The sequence below is a fragment of the Thalia democratica genome, chromosome 2 (assembly GCF_965202585.1).
Source record: "Thalia democratica chromosome 2, ktThaDemo2.hap1.1, whole genome shotgun sequence".
Classification (NCBI taxonomy): Eukaryota; Metazoa; Chordata; class Thaliacea; order Salpida; family Salpidae; genus Thalia; species Thalia democratica.
In genome coordinates, this window is record NC_139166.1 from 28,485,174 (window position 1) to 28,506,412 (window position 21,239).

General features: G+C 24.5%; 1 protein-coding gene across 1 annotated transcript; it reads left to right on the forward strand.

Moving 5' to 3' along the window:
- The first annotated feature begins 12,172 nt into the window (after positions 1-12,172).
- Positions 12,173-16,892, forward strand: LOC145829383 (UPF0598 protein CG30010-like). Its single transcript, XM_082937154.1, has 3 exons — positions 12,173-12,478; positions 15,371-15,713; positions 16,685-16,892. Exons 1-2 carry the CDS (start codon positions 12,174-12,176, stop codon positions 15,711-15,713), a joined length of 648 nt encoding a protein of 215 aa, XP_082793280.1. The 5' UTR covers position 12,173; the 3' UTR covers positions 16,685-16,892.
- The last annotated feature ends 4,347 nt before the right edge of the window (positions 16,893-21,239 follow it).

Sequence of the window (21,239 nt, forward strand, 5' to 3'; positions counted from 1 at the left end):
ACAACTTGCTATCACAGAGTGGTTATTAAAAGTGTTTATACATTTCTCAAATCAATAATCACATGTCTTATCTTTATTACATTTTTTTATTACCAAATCTTTAACAAAATTAAGTGATAACATAACAACAATTTAAATACTTTTTAAAATTTGATTAAGTATTTTTTGCACAGTACTTTTAACAATATTAAACTTTTATTTTAATTATTAAAATTATAGACTGATATTTTGAAGAACTTAATGTCTTAAATACTATTTAACTTTGCATGATTTGTGAATAAGGTTACAGTACATTTTATCAAAACAACTACTTTTGTAAGTTTTATTTAAAAAAAAAAATTATTTCTCGATGTCAGGGGTCAGCAGCCTTTACATCGGTCGAAGTAACGATCAAAAAAGAATTTTAATTAAAAAAGGCTCATCAGGTAGATCACTAGTTTTAATTTTAAATATTCAGGTGTGATAAAAATAAAGCACGAGTATAATTTATAAGCATAACGACAATAAAAACTTATTTCAGTAATAGAAAGCAATTGTATATTAATAACACTAAAAACAAACGATATTAAATGATTACCTTATTTTTCCTGGGTAAAAGGAATCTTTTTTTAAGTCTGGTGTGTTTAGAGTAATGTTAACCTTTTTTTTATAATTAAATTATTGAAATTAGAAATTACGTTTTTGATAAATAGTTGTTATTCTTATTAATTAAATTTACATCTTATTTATTAAATTGTTTTTTTAACTTTTTAAATTAATTTTAAAGTAATATGCTTCATAAAACACCATCTATACTACTTTTATGCTTCAAAAAAATTAAACTAATTCGTACACATTTTTCTGTTGAAAATAGAAACTGAATTTAGGTTAGGTGAATATTATGGAATAAACACTTGTTGTTAAACATTTAAAATAATTTTTGAAAATTTAATTAACTTTAAAAGTTGCTTCAGTTTTTAATAATTAATAACCTAATTAGTGTAATTAAGATAAATTATGTCTATAATTTTTCCATTATTGTATACAAAAACTTTACTCTTTTTAAAACTAAAGTATAAGAATTAACTTGTATCATAATTTTTACAAACAAAGTTGATTATTATTATAAAAACATTTCAGAAGTTATTAGTTTTACATCACAATTTATAATTTAAGTTACCAGTTACATTAAAACAGGTTAAAGATTCCTACTAAGTTGTTTTTTTTAAGCAAACATTGAAAATAACTAAAAAAACTACATGAAAACTATTATCTGTTTAAATTTTTTAGGGTAATTTTTAAAATTCCAGTTTTGTGTGCAAAGTTCAAGCTGTTTTAAAAATTTCTTAAATCTCAGACTAATTTTAATGACTTTGGTCAACTAAAATATTTCTTTTATACATAAATTCTTTCTGATTTATTAAAATTTTTATAGTTTTGAAGTTTGATTGTAACTTTATTCATGTTTTGACACTTACTAGATAGATAAGACAAATAAGGCTGACTTATTTCTGACAACTTCGGTGAAATGGTAAGAATATTATAAAATCAAAGTACTACTAAGTGTTTTTACTTTTTCATTTGTTGGAGTTTGTTATGAATTTTAAACTTAAAGCCAATATTTTGTTTGTAGTTCGATTAATAAAAGGTCTTTTTATACATAAGGTTCTTAGACCAATGTTTTAAACGTTTTATTATTTTTAACAAGCTTTTTTTTATTAGGAACATTCCAATAATTTTTTTTAAGCTAAAGGCAGTCAATAAATTCAGCTGCAATTTAAAAAAATTAGCTGTAACAGCTTAGAAAAACAAGTGATAAAGAAATTTTTACGAAAGTCTACTATAGTTTTTAAAAAAATAGTTCTGATGAATTTAAATATTAAAGTTATGTCTATATAAATATTATTAGTTTAGTGAATATTACTTCCATTTCTAGCTGCTTCAATCAATATATAAAGTATTACATAGTTGATTTGCTTTTAACAACATTTGGTACCCTTCCTTAACTTCATTTTTTCAATGAAAACGTTGTTTAATCAAAAATCTTAATTATTTGTATTTTTTCTTACTAAGCTTTTAATTCAAAAAACAAAACTACTTATTAAGATGTAAAAATTAGACTTAGACAGGTATATGTTTTGTGCTGTGTGTGCACTACTTAGAAACAGCTGAAACTAGTTTTGAATTAATAGTTATCTTTGATGTCCTACAATGTTTAAAAGTTTTGATAGAGTTTTTTGAAATGAAAATATTGAGTAGTTTGCAAATTTTTTTAAATTGAAATTCTAATATCAGTAAATAAGTTAAGGTTATGCGCTTTTTTACGTGTATAGTTCACTTCAAGTTACATAGTAACTAAAGTTTAACTACATTTGTTTTCTTGTAAAACTTAATTTATGTTAACCAAACTTTAATCTATTTTTGATATGTACTAGTTCTGGGGACGGCAGCCTTTTGTAACTCGCAGGCCAATTTTCCTAGGAAAAATTGCTCACGGGCCGCACTATTTAGAAAAAAAAAAGCTTTGAGGGCCACATTTATTAAAAAGAAATTTAGTAATAAGTAGAAAAATATTAATTGAGATTAAAAAAGGATAAACTGAGCAATATTAGAACACTAATATAGAGTATTTATTGAAATAAGAGCCTAACTATAAGTTTTTATTACAAAATTTTAAACTTTCATTGTTTTCGAAATGTATATTTTTGGCTGCAAAGGACTTCACGGGCCGCATATTTTGTCTTCGAGGGCCGCATTTGGCCCGCGGGCCGCACTTTACCGACCCCTGTACTAGTTAAAAGTTAGTCTACATTAGAGCAAAATCACGCATATATTTAGCAATATATTTCCTTTTTAACATTATTGTTCTTTTAATTTATAAAACCTAACCTTGTCATCTCAACAACGGAAACAATTCAGTTAAGTTGAGCACATTTTCAAAAACTGACATTTTACTTAAAACCATTCATGTTATTACAAATTTTAATGACCTTTCAGTAATACTAAGGCTAATATTTTTTATAGATTAAATTTTAATTTTAATAACTAAATAAAAGAGTTAAAAATAATTATGTTTAGTTTCAACAGTTTATCTAAAAGTTATTATCTTTTAACATACTATCAAGGGGTTTTTTAGTTATTGTTGTTGAATAATAGCTTGTTTTTAATTAGAAATTTTAACCAAAAACTAATATCTACTAAAACTATCTACAAACTTTACAAAGTTTTATTGTTTATTTGTTTTACTTTTTAGTTCTTTTATCTAGTTTAAAATATTTTTGTGCTAAAGTTTAACCAACAGTTATTGTCTACTAACGATATTTGATAAATAAATAAATACTATTTAATTAAAACTTCAAGTAGTAACTATTTTATTCTTGAATTTTTACAATTTTTTTTATCTTCGACAAGACGTTAAACTGTATCCAATGTGTTCGACTCGATAGGTTTTTTGTACCCCTAGTCTTAGGACCAATTATTTTGAACGCTTTTTATTGTCTTTCAATAAAAAATTTTAAAGTTAAAGTTTTATCCAATACTTAATGTCTATTGACACTATCTTCTAGATAAATTAAATGATTGTTGAGTTAATATAATAATCAGTATTTATTAATAATATTTAACATTTATTCGAAAAAATCAAAACTAAAATACAGATAAAAACCTATGAAACATTACTAATTATTCAAAATTCAATAAGAATACTTTGACTAAAAAAATGCTATGCTTACAGTCACGTACTACATTTTATAAAGTGTTTGACTTATTGAAAGTAACAACATGAAATAATATAAAATATGTGCTATCTCACTTTAAAATGCCTATAACAGTCACTGTTTAGTTGTAACAAGCAAACACAATGATACCTTACCTAAGGAGTCAGAACTAATATATTAATACTAATAAGCTCCTAAGTTCACGTATTGTTACAATTAAATACTTTTAAAATAAACCTCTTTAGTTAGTTTATCAATTTTACAACAAGCATAGAAGCTGTAAGCAACTTTTTCTTAAGGAGCTCGTGTGAATTTTTAAGTTTCAGAAAGGACCGAGGAAAAAGACATTAAGATGCTACGCATATTCTCAACTCGGAAGCTATGGAGAGGGATCCCATACTCAAGCCTTTTCTAAGAATTTAGTTTGAACAAAAGCTTAAAGAGCATCCATTCTCTTTTTTGCAAATACTGAGAGCGACAGAGCCGAAGAAAGTTTCTGGCGGGCGACAAAAACTTAGGGTTTACAGATTTACCCGTTTTGCAGGTGTAGCCTTAACGACCAGTTGATGCGCGTCTATTTAAACCGAGATTTTATTTAACCATCAGGTTAAAACGAAAATTATTTTTAACACACTAGAAAGCGAGCGAGTTTGATCGTGATTGCTCTTCGAAGCATGAATGACATCACTAGTTTAGCACAACACAGTTTGGTTTCACTATAGACTAGTTTTATAAAATCAACAGCAAAATTTCGCTCATTTTAGTGAACATTATATTTAAGTGTTGTGTGTATTTGTTTAAGAATATAAAACAAGCATGCAGAATATTCTAAAACAGTCTATTAGGCACAAATATTTAAAATAAAGAGGTATTGCTAAGGATTGCGGTTTATAGTAATTTAAGTTGTAATGGTTGTTTAACTTAATTTAATAAAGTATTTTTAATTGTTAGACAAAATCTAAACCATGAATGGTTTTACATATCTATTTTTTTTTTTTTTTTAAACTGATGAAAATGTGTAGAGTAAAAGATTAATTAGTTTATTACTCTTTTGTCCTAAATTTAGCAAAATTAGCAGTTTAATTAAGAATTTTTTTCTGTGTACTTCATCATCAGAGTATTCCGTATTTTTCTAGATATTTATAGACTTGAAAAAAAATTTTTGGAATTAAAATTTAATTTACAAACTTTTTTGTAAATTTCATTGACGACTTTGGTATTTTAATTCGAACATTTCTTCACATCTGAAAATATAAAACATTTCTTCACAAAATATATCATTATGTTTTAATGAAGTTTTATTTAATGAGATTTAAAAAAAAAGTTAATATGTTTTTATCTACTGCATCAGCTTGTATATTTTTATTAAGTGTGAAATATAAAGATACTATATTTAAAATGAATATTCTTACTCAATTTATTAAATAAAAACTAAAAAGAATAGGCAAAGTACTTTTAACCATTGCTGTACTTGAAATATTGTAATTTTTGGAAACTATATACTTAACTTCATAACAGTTTAGAAATATTTTAACTAATCTTTGAGTTAAGTAAAGAAAATATTTAAAAATAAACTAAACAATTTATTTTAAAATTCGAAAATATTATAGACTTAAACTGGGTAGCTTTTACCATTTTTTTTTCCAATTTAAATAAATAAATAAGGTTTTTTATGCCAAACAAGTTATTGATTATATATAAAATTACCTAAGTCATATATATGTTACAGATTGCTAGTTATTTATTATAAACAATTTATTTCAAAGTAAGTTTACAAGTTTATTTTTGAACGAAAAAAAAGCGCTCAAATTATTTGGTCCTAGGACCTGGAGCACGAAAAATCTTTCGGTTATCGAGTCGCACATCTTTTGGATACCTTATAACGTCTTTTTCAGGACCAAAGTTAAGTTAAACTTTTAAGGTAAGTTAGCAGGCTTAAAATTCTTTTAGTATTATCACTTTAGGTTTGAACTTTTATTTTACATAAAGATTCTAAGTAGTAATTAAAATATTGGTATTTATTTTCATAAGTCTAAGTTATTATTGACCAAAATGTATTTGAAGTTCAATTTTTAGACGAATTACAGTGAGCGAAAGGATTATTTATAATTTAGAGTGAACACAAACAAAAAATTGAGCAAAAGCACTGATTAACATACTCTAAAAATCATTTTGGTTGTATTATAACTTTGAAGTGAAGCTAAAACAAATACTTAAGTAAATTCATTAAGTATATTTAGGTTTTATAAGTTCTTTTGTTTTTAAAGTCCCATAAATATACTATAGTATAACGTTATAATAGTTTCACTTAACTTGTTAACACACAGAAACGTATGTTAGTTTAATAATGAATGAGTACTTCAAAATTTGTAATCAATGTATTTTTTATATATTTTTTGCGTTTTTGTTTTGCTAGACAAAACGTGAAACTACATCCAAGGTGTGTACGACTCGATAACCGTTAGGTTACTTTTGTGCACTAGGTGCTGAAACCAAATAATTTTTGAGTGCTTTTTTGTGTCGTACAATAAATAATTCAATTAATATTGCTAAAACAAGAGATTTTAATAGTTTTTTTCTTTTCTAGAACAAAATCGGCTGTCTACAATTAAAATAAATACTTAAGTCTTAGTAAACATTTTTTAAAGACTTGCATAAATTTTAAGGCAAGTTTATAGAATTAAGATTGTTGTATAACGTATTATTTTATCTTTTTTTGAGCAATAAAAAAGATTCTAAAGACAACAGACACTTAAGCCTAACTCAAATTGTAAATTTAATAGTTGAATAGTTAAACTTGAATCTTTGAAACAAAATCTATAAATTTCAATGTAAAAACACTGAAAGTCTATATTTTAAACAAAGATTATTAAATTCATCCAATTTAGCTTTTGTTAACGTTCTGATACACAAAAAGATACTCATAACAAGATAATATTTATATATTTTGTAATTAGTTTATTGTTCTAGTGTACATTTCTGTTTTTATTGAAAGCCTCTAATGTATTAAATTATTTTAAAAAATTAGTAAAAATGGTTTGTTTTTTGAACATAAAACAAAGTTAGTTATATGTTTATAACAAAATATGAAAAATATGATGAAAATTAATAAAGAAGTATTTAGTCAATACGAATTTAACTGAGATTATATATATTTCAGTAACTACCTATTTTGGTAACAATAAAAACAAAAAGTTATGCTATCTGCTAAAAAAAACTTAGAGTTCAAATTATATCTTCAAATAAAAATTCTTGTAACTATTAATTTTTTGTACAGTAAATTAAAAATAACTAAATTTTTAAAATCAAAACATGTTGAGAAAGAAAATTGTTAATGATATTTATTTAAAGAAATCAAACTTAACTAACTTATACCCTTTGATTTACTAAAGTGCTAGTTAATATAATAAAAATATACATTACTTTGCTGTTGTCATAGTTTATTCAACAACAAATCAAAAAAAAAAAAGCATCTTTGTAACTGGTGTTAATATTCAACACAATTGTAATAAACAGTTCAGTAAGAAAAAAAAAAATAAATCATCTATTTCTAAAGTGTAAAAATCGAAAGGTAATAAACAAATTAAAAATACAAAACTAAGGTATAGTTAATACTATCTTAGTTATCTACTTATGAAAATTATAGTTTAAAAAACTTTTAAACAACAAGTAATTGAATTTAATTTTCTAACAAAAGGGTGATTTATTTTAAGCTATTATAGTAAACATTAATTTTCAATAGTGAATATTTATATTTTTTATCAATTTTAATTTAAAAGGAAATTACAAAAAAAAAAGTTTAGATAAAATTTTATATTAATTTATAGTGATTTTATGATTCTTATTTTACTGTCATGATAATTCAAATTTTTGGTAATTTAGCAAAAAGAAAAGTATTGAATGTGTTCTGTTTGTTTACAGGATTTTCTGACCTCGCATCATTTTCAACGTCATAAAGTATTACACGTTGCTCTTCGTTGCTAAACATAACAAGTCTACTTACAACTGAAGTGACGTCATCTGTGGTTCTATCTATTTACCTCCTCAAATATATTAGTATTCTTTATATTGCCTAAAGTACTTTCAAATTCTTCTTCAGTAGGCAATTAGAGCTGATTAATTCAAAATTTTCTTGCATATAAAAGTTTTAAAAAAAGGATATTATGACGTAACTATAAATCAAGTTTTAAGGTAAACTTTTTAAAATGCCTGTCTTTGAAAAGTTTTTCAAATAGTAAATCTTATTAGTATCTCTAGTTTAAACTCGCAAAAAATAAATGAAATAAAAAAAAAATATATATATGAAATAAAATCAAATCAAAGACAAAGGATTAAATGAAATTAAATTGTTAAACTTTGATGTGTTTGATTTAATGTTTTATAATACTTTAAAATGTAAAACAAAAATAGTAATTGAACTTATTGTTGGTTGAAGTTAAAAAATCAAAAATAAATAGAGTAAATAATCGTAATAAATAAGTCGGTAAAAGTAGTAGTGCGTATTACCTTAACTTGTTAAGATATTTAAAAATGTATAATCAAAAAACTTTATAAACATTAAAACATGTTAAATAATAGTAACCTAGTCAATTATCTGTAAAGTGGTAATATAGTTTTGTTTATATTTATTGTTGCTTCGAGTTTATTGATCCATTTACTTTCTAAAAAATCTAAGTCTGAATAATTTTTAGTGGTGTCTACAAAGACAATTGAAAAAGCTTCTTTTAAATATTTTTTTGATTTTTTGTGTTTGTTGGCGTAATGTATTTTAGGTGCTGCTCTATCACTAACATCATCTGTGTTTGTACTCTTCCAGATGTGTCTGTGAGAGCACCATCTTTGCGAAAAGGACTTTTTTTGTTAAATAAAAATAAAAATATTTAAAACGATTTTGATAAAGACAAAAAAATCACGAAGAACAACACACAACCAAGGGAAGATTTGAGATACTTAAAACTAAAATATTCTTACCTCCTGAAATATAAAGGAAGGTTTTACAACAAAACAAACTTATTGCAACACGAGTCAAAACTTTACGAGTATCTCCAATTACAGACATTTTTTTTTATAGCAACAGATTTATGACAATGTCTTCCTTCAATCATGTTTAGCATATAAATTTGTAATATGGTCATAAACCTGAACAGTTTTTAAATTTTTTGTTATGTTTCTGTTCCAATAACCAATTATTAATATTTATTTTACAAATCTGGTATTTTAAAACACACTACTATTTGGCACCAAGAATTTTTCGGACGAGGGATCACTTTTGCACAAAGGGTAAATTTACACGATTGACAATTTTGCACACAAAATAAAATTTTGATAAAAATTTTAATAGTAATAAAATTATCATGCGAGGGTAACCGTGATAGTAAAACAAATAAAAATAATTTATAATTTAAATAAAAATAAAACATTGAAAGTTTCAACCCGTGCAAAGTGTCTTTGTGTAAAATTAACCCTTTGTGCAAAATTGTCCTTTTGTGCATTTAAGGTAGCTTTTAAATATCACACTAAAAACTTATAAATTTAGTTTAGGTTTTTTTTTTTGCATGCGATTAAATAAAAAAAATTGTTTTTACCAAAACTAGAAAAAAAACATAACTGGTTTTTTATTTTTATTATGTTGATTTATGTTAGCCACAAACTAGGATATGATCAATAGTTGTTTTTTTTTTCAAATTAAGATTCAGTTGAAACCAGATGATACTTTTTAATTAAGGTCGGGTTATTGACAATTGAATTTTTTAATTGTTATGGCTTAATAAAACTTGAAATAAAATTTTTTGTGTATCTTTTATTTCCTTTAGTTATATTTAAACCAATAACTCAACGAAATCATTTATGCAAATCTAAAGTATTTTTAATCTTAGTTTATAAAAAGTATAGTGAACCGTAAAAATTTATGTCTAATAAGTTTAAACAAAAGACTGTTACACCTAGCCTGTTTACTTCAAAAGTTGCCTTATCTAATAAAGAACATAAAATATATTTTACAAAAGCCTAGTATATAAATTCTTAAATAAATTCAAGCCACAAGCAAAATAACCTGATAAGTTGCTTTGATTGTAGTTTATAAGTAAGTTGATAAAGTTTAAATAAAACTGTAGATACATTAATTCAATAAAAAGACCTTGACTTAAAACTAAACTATTAAATTCAAAACAAAGCTTAATATATTTTTTTAGATGCTACTAGAAATATGAATAAAACCAATAATTTACAGAACACTACAAGCGAAAGAAATGAGCTATAAAAACTTAATCTAAAATATTAACTAATTGACTAAATAATAATTATATTTGGTATGTATTCTTTTAAGATAACCTAACTAGTTTATTAAACGACAAAAAAAGCGCTCAAAATATTTGCCCTAGGACCTGATGCACGAATAAAAACTTATCGAATCGTACATCACTTTGATACTTTTTAACGTCATATCCAGGACTACTAGACAATAACGAAATAATAGCATAAACTAAATACTATATTTGAAAGAATGACTATTATAAAACTTCATTTTTATTTTTAATTTATATAACTAATTGTCATTAGTTTTGATAGGCCTCAATTTTATCCGTTGAGGCCAACAGTAAAGCAGAGGTATAGTTACAGGAGTAAACTTTATGCTAATAATAAGACAAAATAACAAGTATAATACCTATAAAAGTTTATAAACTATTTTTTGACTTAAATTTTTTTCAATTTTTTCTAACTATATAATGCATAAATAAAATAAATATTTGAAGTAAAAATATGTTTTTATACTGTAAACAGTACAAAATAGTAGCTACTAAACTTGATAAAAAAAAAATTACCTTATTTCCTTACCACCTGAACTTAACATTTCTGATGATAGCTTAATATACTCATAAGCTAATTACTTTTTATTAAGAGTAATCTATATATAACCATTGTTAAGAAAAAACCTTAGTTTTGTAAATCATAGTTAAAAGATTTCTATGAAAAATCGCCACATTTACATAAATATGAAATCTATGTTTAGTAAGCTATCAAAAACTAAAAAATAAATTTGTTTTAAATGCTCCTTCTCAATTACTTATTAGATCTCAAAACAGGCGTTTTAACTACTTAAATTTCTAATAATTTAAGAATTTTTTATATATTTCTTTAAAGCAGATGAGTACAACAATTTTAAACAAGTATTGTTGATAAAAGTAAATGAAAACAAACTATTTCAACAAATTTTGAGTGTAAATCAATATAAATGTTCAATTTTTTATACTTTTTATAAAAATTTATCATGAATGGAAAATTATGCAGTTCTGAATACTAAACTTTTTAGAACTCTTTTTTGTTTTAATTTATAATATCAGGCTTGAGTAATTTTGGGCGACACGTTGATTGCTACAATGGGAAATTTACTTAGACAATTATAAAATAATCCTGTCAGTAAAGTATAGCTGTCAAAAATAATCTTTTTTATGCTATATAACATTTTCAGTATATAAACAGAAATACATAAAAACTGTTTGAGTTTAACTTTGATCGGAAATAATTATAAGTTTACCATTTGTAATAAGAAAAGTATAGTAACTCCTTTCAGAATAAACTGCGTAAGTAAAAATCATATTAATTTGATGTTTTAATGAATTTTAAACTTTCAGTTGCTAACTAAGAATATAAAATAAAAACACTATCTTAATTTTCTATCTTTAAATATGAACAATTAAAAACTATAGCTCCAAATACAGTTATTATGGTAGTTTTAAATGTTAAGTGTAAGACCTAGTTACAAATTGAAAAATTATAAAACTTTGTTATAGAAATTTACAAAAGTTTTAATAAAGGTATACTGTTATAAATTCTATTTTATAATATGTCTTATAAGTTATCATTAGCCAGTATTTATTTCGGCCATCGTTTGGTTAGATCACAACAGCGGTTTCACGCGACTATTCCTGCCTGATGAGTCCTAATAAGGACGAAACCGGTCGTAGGATTGTCTCGGATGCTGTTGTTGTAGATCGTGCGGTGAAGTTCATTGTTTATAAGTTATCATTAGTAAACTGTAGTCTGTAGGTAGACTATAGCTCAGGCTTTACCATAGTGGGCCATTTCAGAATTTAAGTAAAAATTCAAGTAAATGTTTTCAAATAAATTAAGGGGTTGACGGCAGTAGTACTCTTTTGAAAATTGTACTGTTGATTTTATTTGTGCGTATGAGAAACAGCAAAATGCAGCATATAGTACAGTATAGTATTCAAACACAACTTTACAAAACAAACAGTACTTTTGATAAACTAAATAAAACTTTTAAGTAATTAGAAATAAACTAACAAAAATCATATTTTAGGCAATCAAATTTGGATAGTACTACTACAGACGGCAAAAGCAGGTCTACTAAAATTAAAAGCAAAAAATTGTTTGGTAAGGGGAATTTTTTTCTAGTTTGTTTCAAACTACTATGTTAATCCACATTTGTCTATTTATTATATAAGAATTCAAATTGTAATGGTAATTTTAAAACTAAATAATCTCCTTTCTCATACTTTTACAAAAACTTCACTAATTCAATGTAGATGCAAGTATGAACAGGGTCAGTACGTAGGAAAAGGAGTAAGAGAGTATTTCTACTACATAGACCACCAAGGCCAACTGTTTTTGGATGATGCTAAAATAAAGAACTTTACTTCATGCTTCAAAGAAAAAGATTTTCTTAAGTTTTTCTTTAAAAGAATAAAAAAGAATCAAACTGGCAAGTATGAAAACCAGTTTCCTTTTGTTTCACCATGTGGTAGAGAAAAGAACTTCATAAGGTTTGTTTACTTTCTATTTGTCTAGTTTTATTGTTTATACCTGACAACATTCTCATATATATATATATATATACATATACATTCATCAAATTTTTTAATACTAAAAAATATCCAGTAGTGCTTATCCTTTTCAGTATGATATAAACACTTTTGTAGTAAAAAGTGAATAAACTTATATTTAGTTATGATTCTTGTAAAAAGGGCAAAAATAAAAGTGTGAATGCAAATCTTTGTAAAATTCCAAACACCCAAGGTAGAAGATGGTATAGTGCTCATGGTAAAACCATGGTTTCCACTGTCAATATTGTAATAGTTGTAAAAAAGGGTGTTTACCATTTTTTTAAAACTTAAATTTATTAATTTGTAGATTCATTAAAAAAATAAATGTGTATAACTAGTCTTAAAATTTTTATTATTACTAAATTAGCTCAAAGAAATATTTACAAACAAATTCTGTGCAGCTTGATAATCAAAAGGTTTTTCTTGATCAAACCAGAATTTCATTATAAACAAAGATTTCTATCTGGTTCTGGCTTGATCTTGATTTGTAAAAAAATCACCTATCTGGATCCAATTGGAGGGGAAGTAAGTTTAAGTTTTAGATCCAGCAAAGTTGTTTATGTTTATAAAAATTCATAATCACATTTTCCTCAAAAAGTGAGCCAAATAAAATATCAATGATAAAATTTCAATATTAAAAACAGGTACATGACAATTACGATTTTTATAGTTTTAAATTATTGTGTATTAGCTTTCTAAATAACTCTTAACTTTTTTACCACCATAAACTTATCAATGAAATTTACAATTCTTAAAAAAAAAATTAATGATTTTTTAAGAAATAGAAAAAAAAAAGTTATAAAACTTATTAAAATAAAAACTAATTTTACCAATTTTCAATATATATTTAATTTGAAAATATTTTTATTAAAACTTTCTTACCATCATAATCTTACTATTTTTTAGTATTTTAGTAAATTTTTGTCACGTAAGAACTAAAAATGTAAAGCTTCACCTTGTTTTTAAGTTTAAATACCTAAGCAAAGGTTTAGCGACACTACAGTCAAAATTAAGTCACATTATCTAATTATAAGGGTATGCCATTAGACTTAACCCACAATCAGATGCAGTACAGAGGCCTGACAAGCTGCAATTGTCTTTTTGGGATCTGAAAAATTTAAGATAACAATACTTATTTGTAAAAAACTTTTTCTTCTTATCAAAACTTTTTTTAAGCAATTTAAAAGTTTAAATCCCACTAATTATTATTATTTTTAATCTAGAAAGTTAATCAAAATGTTCAAAAAATTAAGTCAAAATTAACGCCTGCAACAACTACTCAAAATAAATTAATAACTATCTTGTATCAATAATTATTTTGGCTATCTTTAGCTAGACTGAGATGCTGTTGCTAAAAAGAACTGTACAAAAAATTACACGCTGCTCATCATCATAATCAGGGTTAATAGAAGATAAGATTTAATTATTTTAATTTACTTTCATTTTTCATGGTTTTTATTTTGAAGTTTTAGTGTGAGTCCTGTCAATGGCTACTTAACCCCCAATTTTAGCTCACTGTGTATTAAATACTTTTCAAATCTTCTATCTATATAATATGTTATGATTATATATACTAGCACTTTTATACATTTTATTGTTCTGAGTCAGGATTGTAGCTGGATACTATGATGCAGCACATAAATTCCCTTAAAGTAGCACTTTTGGTTTTAATTTTTGCTCGAACTAGTTTTAGTGTATTAGGTAAAACAGTAAACTTAAGTTAAGTTATATTCTATATATATTTAAAACTTAAGTTATAAGTCTAAGTATTGTTCTATTAAAATTTCAGCTTTGTACCTAGCTACTTCCCTGGTTTTTTTATGATAAAAAACAAAACTGTATTTATGTAATTACTAGTACAATTTTAAACTTTAGTATACTGAGTATTATAGACAATAAACTACTTTAGTTTATATTAAGTATTTATTGGTTTAATGAAACTCCTAATTGAAGATTTTATTACTTCAACTGTTTCTTGAAAGCTGTTGTTATCCCATGTTCAAAAACAGTAGTGGTTTGCTGCTATTTTTAAAGTGTTATTTATGGTTTTTGATTAAAAGTTTTTTAAATACTTAGTCTATAACAGTAGGCTTTATTTTTTCAAAAATTGGGCACAGTAGAAGTAGAGTAGTAGTAGTAAAAAATAATTTATGTGCACACTGTTTTATAAAAAAAATTATTGTTTTAAAACAATTCTTTTTAGTTTTTATATTTTGAATGTCATAATATATCAATAACGTTTATGAACTATTGTTTTTTGTAATAGCTAGCTTTTTCTTTAAAAAAGATACAAATTAAACCTCATAAAAAATATATTTTTACATTCTACAAAATTTTCTTTGCACAATAAAATAACTTCTATCCGCACTTGTGTGTACATTGTAAAGATTACTATAGTATTTAGTTTTATTTGTTTTGAGAGTTTTTTCTACAAAATTTATCATAATTTTAAAACTAAAATGTTTGAATAAAGTATAAAAAACTGAATGTAAAATTTCTATGTGTGTTTTAGTTTTTATTTGATATATAAGCGCTCAAATAGTAGTCAAAAATTTTAATTATTTAATTTTTTTAACAATATATTAATTTATAATTGAAAGTATAAAATCTTAATAAACTTGTTATAACTTAAAGTCAAAGTTTTTTATCTGATTATAGATAATAAATTTATAATGTTAAATAATTTTGCAGTATTTTATTTATATCTGTTTGCTTTCCTGGAAAATTAAGTATTTTGAAAAGCTATTGTAAACTTATAATATTACTAATAACTGTATTTTGTTTTCTAAATATAACATTCTGTTCACTGATAACCTTGTTGAAAATAAACAGATGTGACGACCTGCCTATTGTCTTTACCCACCTCAAAGAAAACAACGAACATTCTGACTATTTAACATACGGCTACGTGGATGACAAGTTAAAATTTCCTTTTCAACCCGAAAGCATCTGTATGGTGCAATCTAGCGGTCGTGTATACCACCCTGCCAGCGACAAAGTCGGTGGAGTTGGACTGATCAAGTCCTCGCTTGCAATTGAGCTGAGTCAGCATTTCGGTTACGACGAAGGAGCTGATGAAACGGTGAGCAGTCCCACGTCGTTTCATTGGAAAGGAAAAGTTTATAAACTCAACAATAAAGTTGTTGATAAAATTGAAAAACTGAATGAGTCATAGGTAAATGCTTTGTTTTTTCTATAAGTATATTCAAATTTACCTTTATTTATGATTTTTTCTTCTGGAAAGAAACTTATTTAAATTTTTTTTTTATATAGAATGTTTTTAAATACTCTCTGTTAACATTTAATGGCTTTATTAAACTTTGTATTCACTTTTAAAGCACTAGTAGCTAAGTTTTTTGAAATTTAGAAATTTGGAAAAAAGTTTATTTAGAAATTTTATAATTCTTAACTAGAAAATAATCAAACTGAGTTTTATTTCTAAATTTATATAAATCATTTGACGTATACTGTAATGTAATTTTTTTTAAATAAATCTTATATTTTTGGTATTATGTACGTTTTAAAAAGTAACTGTTTTCTTATTATAAAAGTTTTATTTTTAAGCTTAAATTTAAACGTTTAATTAAGTTCACTGCAATCAACAAGTTTAATGAGTCTAACAACATAAAGAAATAAAAAAGTGTTCGATCTTTATTTATTTAATTTTGTCCAACAACAAATCAAAAAAAAAAAAGCATCTTTGTAACTGGTGTTAATATTCAACACAATTGTAATAAACAGTTCAGTAAGAAAAAAAAAAATAAATCATCTATTTCTAAAGTGTAAAAATCGAAAGGTAATAAACAAATTAAAAATACAAAACTAAGGTATAGTTAATACTATCTTAGTTATCTACTTATGAAAATTATAGTTTAAAAAACTTTTAAACAACAAGTAATTGAATTTAATTTTCTAACAAAAGGGTGATTTATTTTAAGCTATTATAGTAAACATTAATTTTCAATAGTGAACATTTATATTTTTTATCAATTTTAATTTAAAAGGAAATTACAAAAAAAAAAGTTTAGATAAAATTTTATATTAATTTATAGTGATTTTATGATTCTTATTTTACTGTCATGATAATTCAAATTTTTGGTAATTTAGCAAAAAGAAAAGTATTGAATGTGTTCTGTTTGTTTACAGGATTTTCTGACCTCGCATCATTTTCAACGTCATAAAGTATTACACGTTGCTCTTCGTTGCTAAACATAACAAGTCTACTTACAACTGAAGTGACGTCATCTGTGGTTCTATCTATTTACCTCCTCAAATATATTAGTATTCTTTATATTGCCTAAAGTACTTTCAAATTCTTCTTCAGTAGGCAATTAGAGCTGATTAATTCAAAATTTTCTTGCATATAAAAGTTTTAAAAAAAGGATATTATGACGTAACTATAAATCAAGTTTTAAGGTAAACTTTTTAAAATGCCTGTCTTTGAAAAGTTTTTCAAATAGTAAATCTTATTAGTATCTCTAGTTTAAACTCGCAAAAAATAAATGAAATAAAAAAAAAATATATATATGAAATAAAATCAAATCAAAGACAAAGGATTAAATGAAATTAAATTGTTAAACTTTGATGTGTTTGATTTAATGTTTTATAATACTTTAAAATGTAAAACAAAAATAGTAATTGAACTTATTGTTGGTTGAAGTTAAAAAATCAAAAATAAATAGAGTAAATAATCGTAATAAATAAGTCGGTAAAAGTAGTAGTGCGTATTACCTTAACTTGTTAAGATATTTAAAAATGTATAATCAAAAAACTTTATAAACATTAAAACATGTTAAATAATAGTAACCTAGTCAATTATCTGTAAAGTGGTAATATAGTTTTGTTTATATTTATTGTTGCTTCGAGTTTATTGATCCATTTACTTTCTAAAAAATCTAAGTCTGAATAATTTTTAGTGGTGTCTACAAAGACAATTGAAAAAGCTTCTTTTAAATATTTTTTTGATTTTTTGTGTTTGTTGGCGTAATGTATTTTAGGTGCTGCTCTATCACTAACATCATCTGTGTTTGTACTCTTCCAGATGTGTCTGTGAGAGCACCATCTTTGCGAAAAGGACTTTTTTTGTTAAATAAAAATAAAAATATTTAAAACGATTTTGATAAAGACAAAAAAATCACGAAGAACAACACACAACCAAGGGAAGATTTGAGATACTTAAAACTAAAATATTCTTACCTCCTGAAATATAAAGGAAGGTTTTACAACAAAACAAACTTATTGCAACACGAGTCAAAACTTTACGAGTATGTCCAATTACAGACATTTTTTTTTATAGCAACAGATTTATGACAATGTCTTCCTTCAATCATGTTTAGCATATAAATTTGTAATATGGTCATAAACCTGAACAGTTTTTAAATTTTTTGTTTTGTTTCTGTTCCAATAACCAATTATTAATATTTATTTTACAAATCTGGTATTTTAAAACACACTACTATTTGGCACCAAGAATTTTTCGGACGAGGGATCACTTTTGCACAAAGGGTAAATTTACACGATTGACAATTTTGCACACAAAATAAAATTTTGATAAAAATTTTAATAGTAATAAAATTATCATGCGAGGGTAACCGTGATAGTAAAACAAATAAAAATAATTTATAATTTAAATAAAAATAAAACATTGAAAGTTTCAACCCGTGCAAAGTGTCTTTGTGTAAAATTAACCCTTTGTGCAAAATTGTCCTTTTGTGCATTTAAGGTAGCTTTTAAATATCACACTAAAAACTTATAAATTTAGTTTAGGTTTTTTTTTTGCATGCGATTAAATAAAAAAAATTGTTTTTACCAAAACTAGAAAAAAAACATAACTGGTTTTTTATTTTTATTATGTTGATTTATGTTAGCCACAAACTAGGATATGATCAATAGTTGTTTTTTTTTTCAAATTAAGATTCAGTTGAAACCAGATGATACTTTTTAATTAAGGTCGGGTTATTGACAATTGAATTTTTTAATTGTTATGGCTTAATAAAACTTGAAATAAATTTTTTTGTGTATCTTTTATTTCCTTTAGTTATATTTAAACCAATAACTCAACGAAATCATTTATGCAAATCTAAAGTATTTTTAATCTTAGTTTATAAAAAGTATAGTGAACCGTAAAAATTTATGTCTAATAAGTTTAAACAAAAGACTGTTACACCTAGCCTGTTTACTTCAAAAGTTGCCTTATCTAATAAAGAACATAAAATATATTTTACAAAAGCCTAGTATATAAATTCTTAAATAAATTCAAGCCACAAGCAAAATAACCTGATAAGTTGCTTTGATTGTAGTTTATAAGTAAGTTGATAAAGTTTAAATAAAACTGTAGATACATTAATTCAATAAAAAGACCTTGACTTAAAACTAAACTATTAAATTCAAAACAAAGCTTAATATATTTTTTTAGATGCTACTAGAAATATGAATAAAACCAATAATTTACAGAACACTACAAGCGAAAGAAATGAGCTATAAAAACTTAATCTAAAATATTAACTAATTGACTAAATAATAATTATATTTGGTATGTATTCTTTTAAGATAACCTAACTAGTTTATTAAACGACAAAAAAAGCGCTCAAAATATTTGCCCTAGGACCTGATGCACGAATAAAAACTTATCGAATCGTACATCACTTTGATACTTTTTAACGTCATATCCAGGACTACTAGACAATAACGAAATAATAGCATAAACTAAATACTATATTTGAAAGAATGACTATTATAAAACTTCATTTTTATTTTTAATTTATATAACTAATTGTCATTAGTTTTGATAGGCCTCAATTTTATCCGTTGAGGCCAACAGTAAAGCAGAGGTATAGTTACAGGAGTAAACTTTATGCTAATAATAAGACAAAATAACAAGTATAATACCTATAAAAGTTTATAAACTATTTTTTGACTTAAATTTTTTTCAATTTTTTCTAACTATATAATGCATAAATAAAATAAATATTTGAAGTAAAAATATGTTTTTATACTGTAAACAGTACAAAATAGTAGCTACTAAACTTGATAAAAAAAAAATTACCTTATTTCCTTACCACCTGAACTTAACATTTCTGATGATAGCTTAATATACTCATAAGCTAATTACTTTTTATTAAGAGTAATCTATATATAACCATTGTTAAGAAAAAACCTTAGTTTTGTAAATCATAGTTAAAAGATTTCTATGAAAAATCGCCACATTTACATAAATATGAAATCTATGTTTAGTAAGCTATCAAAAACTAAAAAATAAATTTGTTTTAAATGCTCCTTCTCAATTACTTATTAGATCTCAAAACAGGCGTTTTAACTACTTAAATTTCTAATAATTTAAGAATTTTTTATATATTTCTTTAAAGCAGATGAGTACAACAATTTTAAACAAGTATTGTTGATAAAAGTAAATGAAAACAAACTATTTCAACAAATTTTGAGTGTAAATCAATATAAATGTTCAATTTTTTATACTTTTTATAAAAATTTATCATGAATGGAAAATTATGCAGTTCTGAATACTAAACTTTTTAGAACTCTTTTTTGTTTTAATTTATAATATCAGGCTTGAGTAATTTTGGGCGACACGTTGATTGCTACAATGGGAAATTTACTTAGACAATTATAAAATAATCCTGTCAGTAAAGTATAGCTGTCAAAAATAATCTTTTTTATGCTATATAACATTTTCAGTATATAAACAGAAATACATAAAAACTGTTTGAGTTTAACTTTGATCGGAAATAATTATAAGTTTACCATTTGTAATAAGAAAAGTATAGTAACTCCTTTCAGAATAAACTGCGTAAGTAAAAATCATATTAATTTGATGTTTTAATGAATTTTAAACTTTCAGTTGCTAACTAAGAATATAAAATAAAAACACTATCTTAATTTTCTATCTTTAAATATGAACAATTAAAAACTATAGCTCCAAATACAGTTATTATGGTAGTTTTAAATGTTAAGTGTAAGACCTAGTTACAAATTGAAAAATTATAAAACTTTGTTATAGAAATTTACAAAAGTTTTAATAAAGGTATACTGTTATAAATTCTATTTTATAATATGTCTTATAAGTTATCATTAGCCAGTATTTATTTCGGCCATCGTTTGGTTAGATCACAACAGCGGTTTCACGCGACTATTCCTGCCTGATGAGTCCTAATAAGGACGAAACCGGTCGTAGGATTGTCTCGGATGCTGTTGTTGTAGATCGTGCGGTGAAGTTCATTGTTTATAAGTTATCATTAGTAAACTGTAGTCTGTAGGTAGACTATAGCTCAGGCTTTACCATAGTGGGCCATTTCAGAATTTAAGTAAAAATTCAAGTAAATGTTTTCAAATAAATTAAGGGGTTGACGGCAGTAGTACTCTTTTGAAAATTGTACTGTTGATTTTATTTGTGCGTATGAGAAACAGCAAAATGCAGCATATAGTACAGTATAGTATTCAAACACAACTTTACAAAACAAACAGTACTTTTGATAAACTAAATAAAACTTTTAAGTAATTAGAAATAAACTAACAAAAATCATATTTTAGGCAATCAAATTTGGATAGTACTACTACAGACGGCAAAAGCAGGTCTACTAAAATTAAAAGCAAAAAATTGTTTGGTAAGGGGAATTTTTTTCTAGTTTGTTTCAAACTACTATGTTAATCCACATTTGTCTATTTATTATATAAGAATTCAAATTGT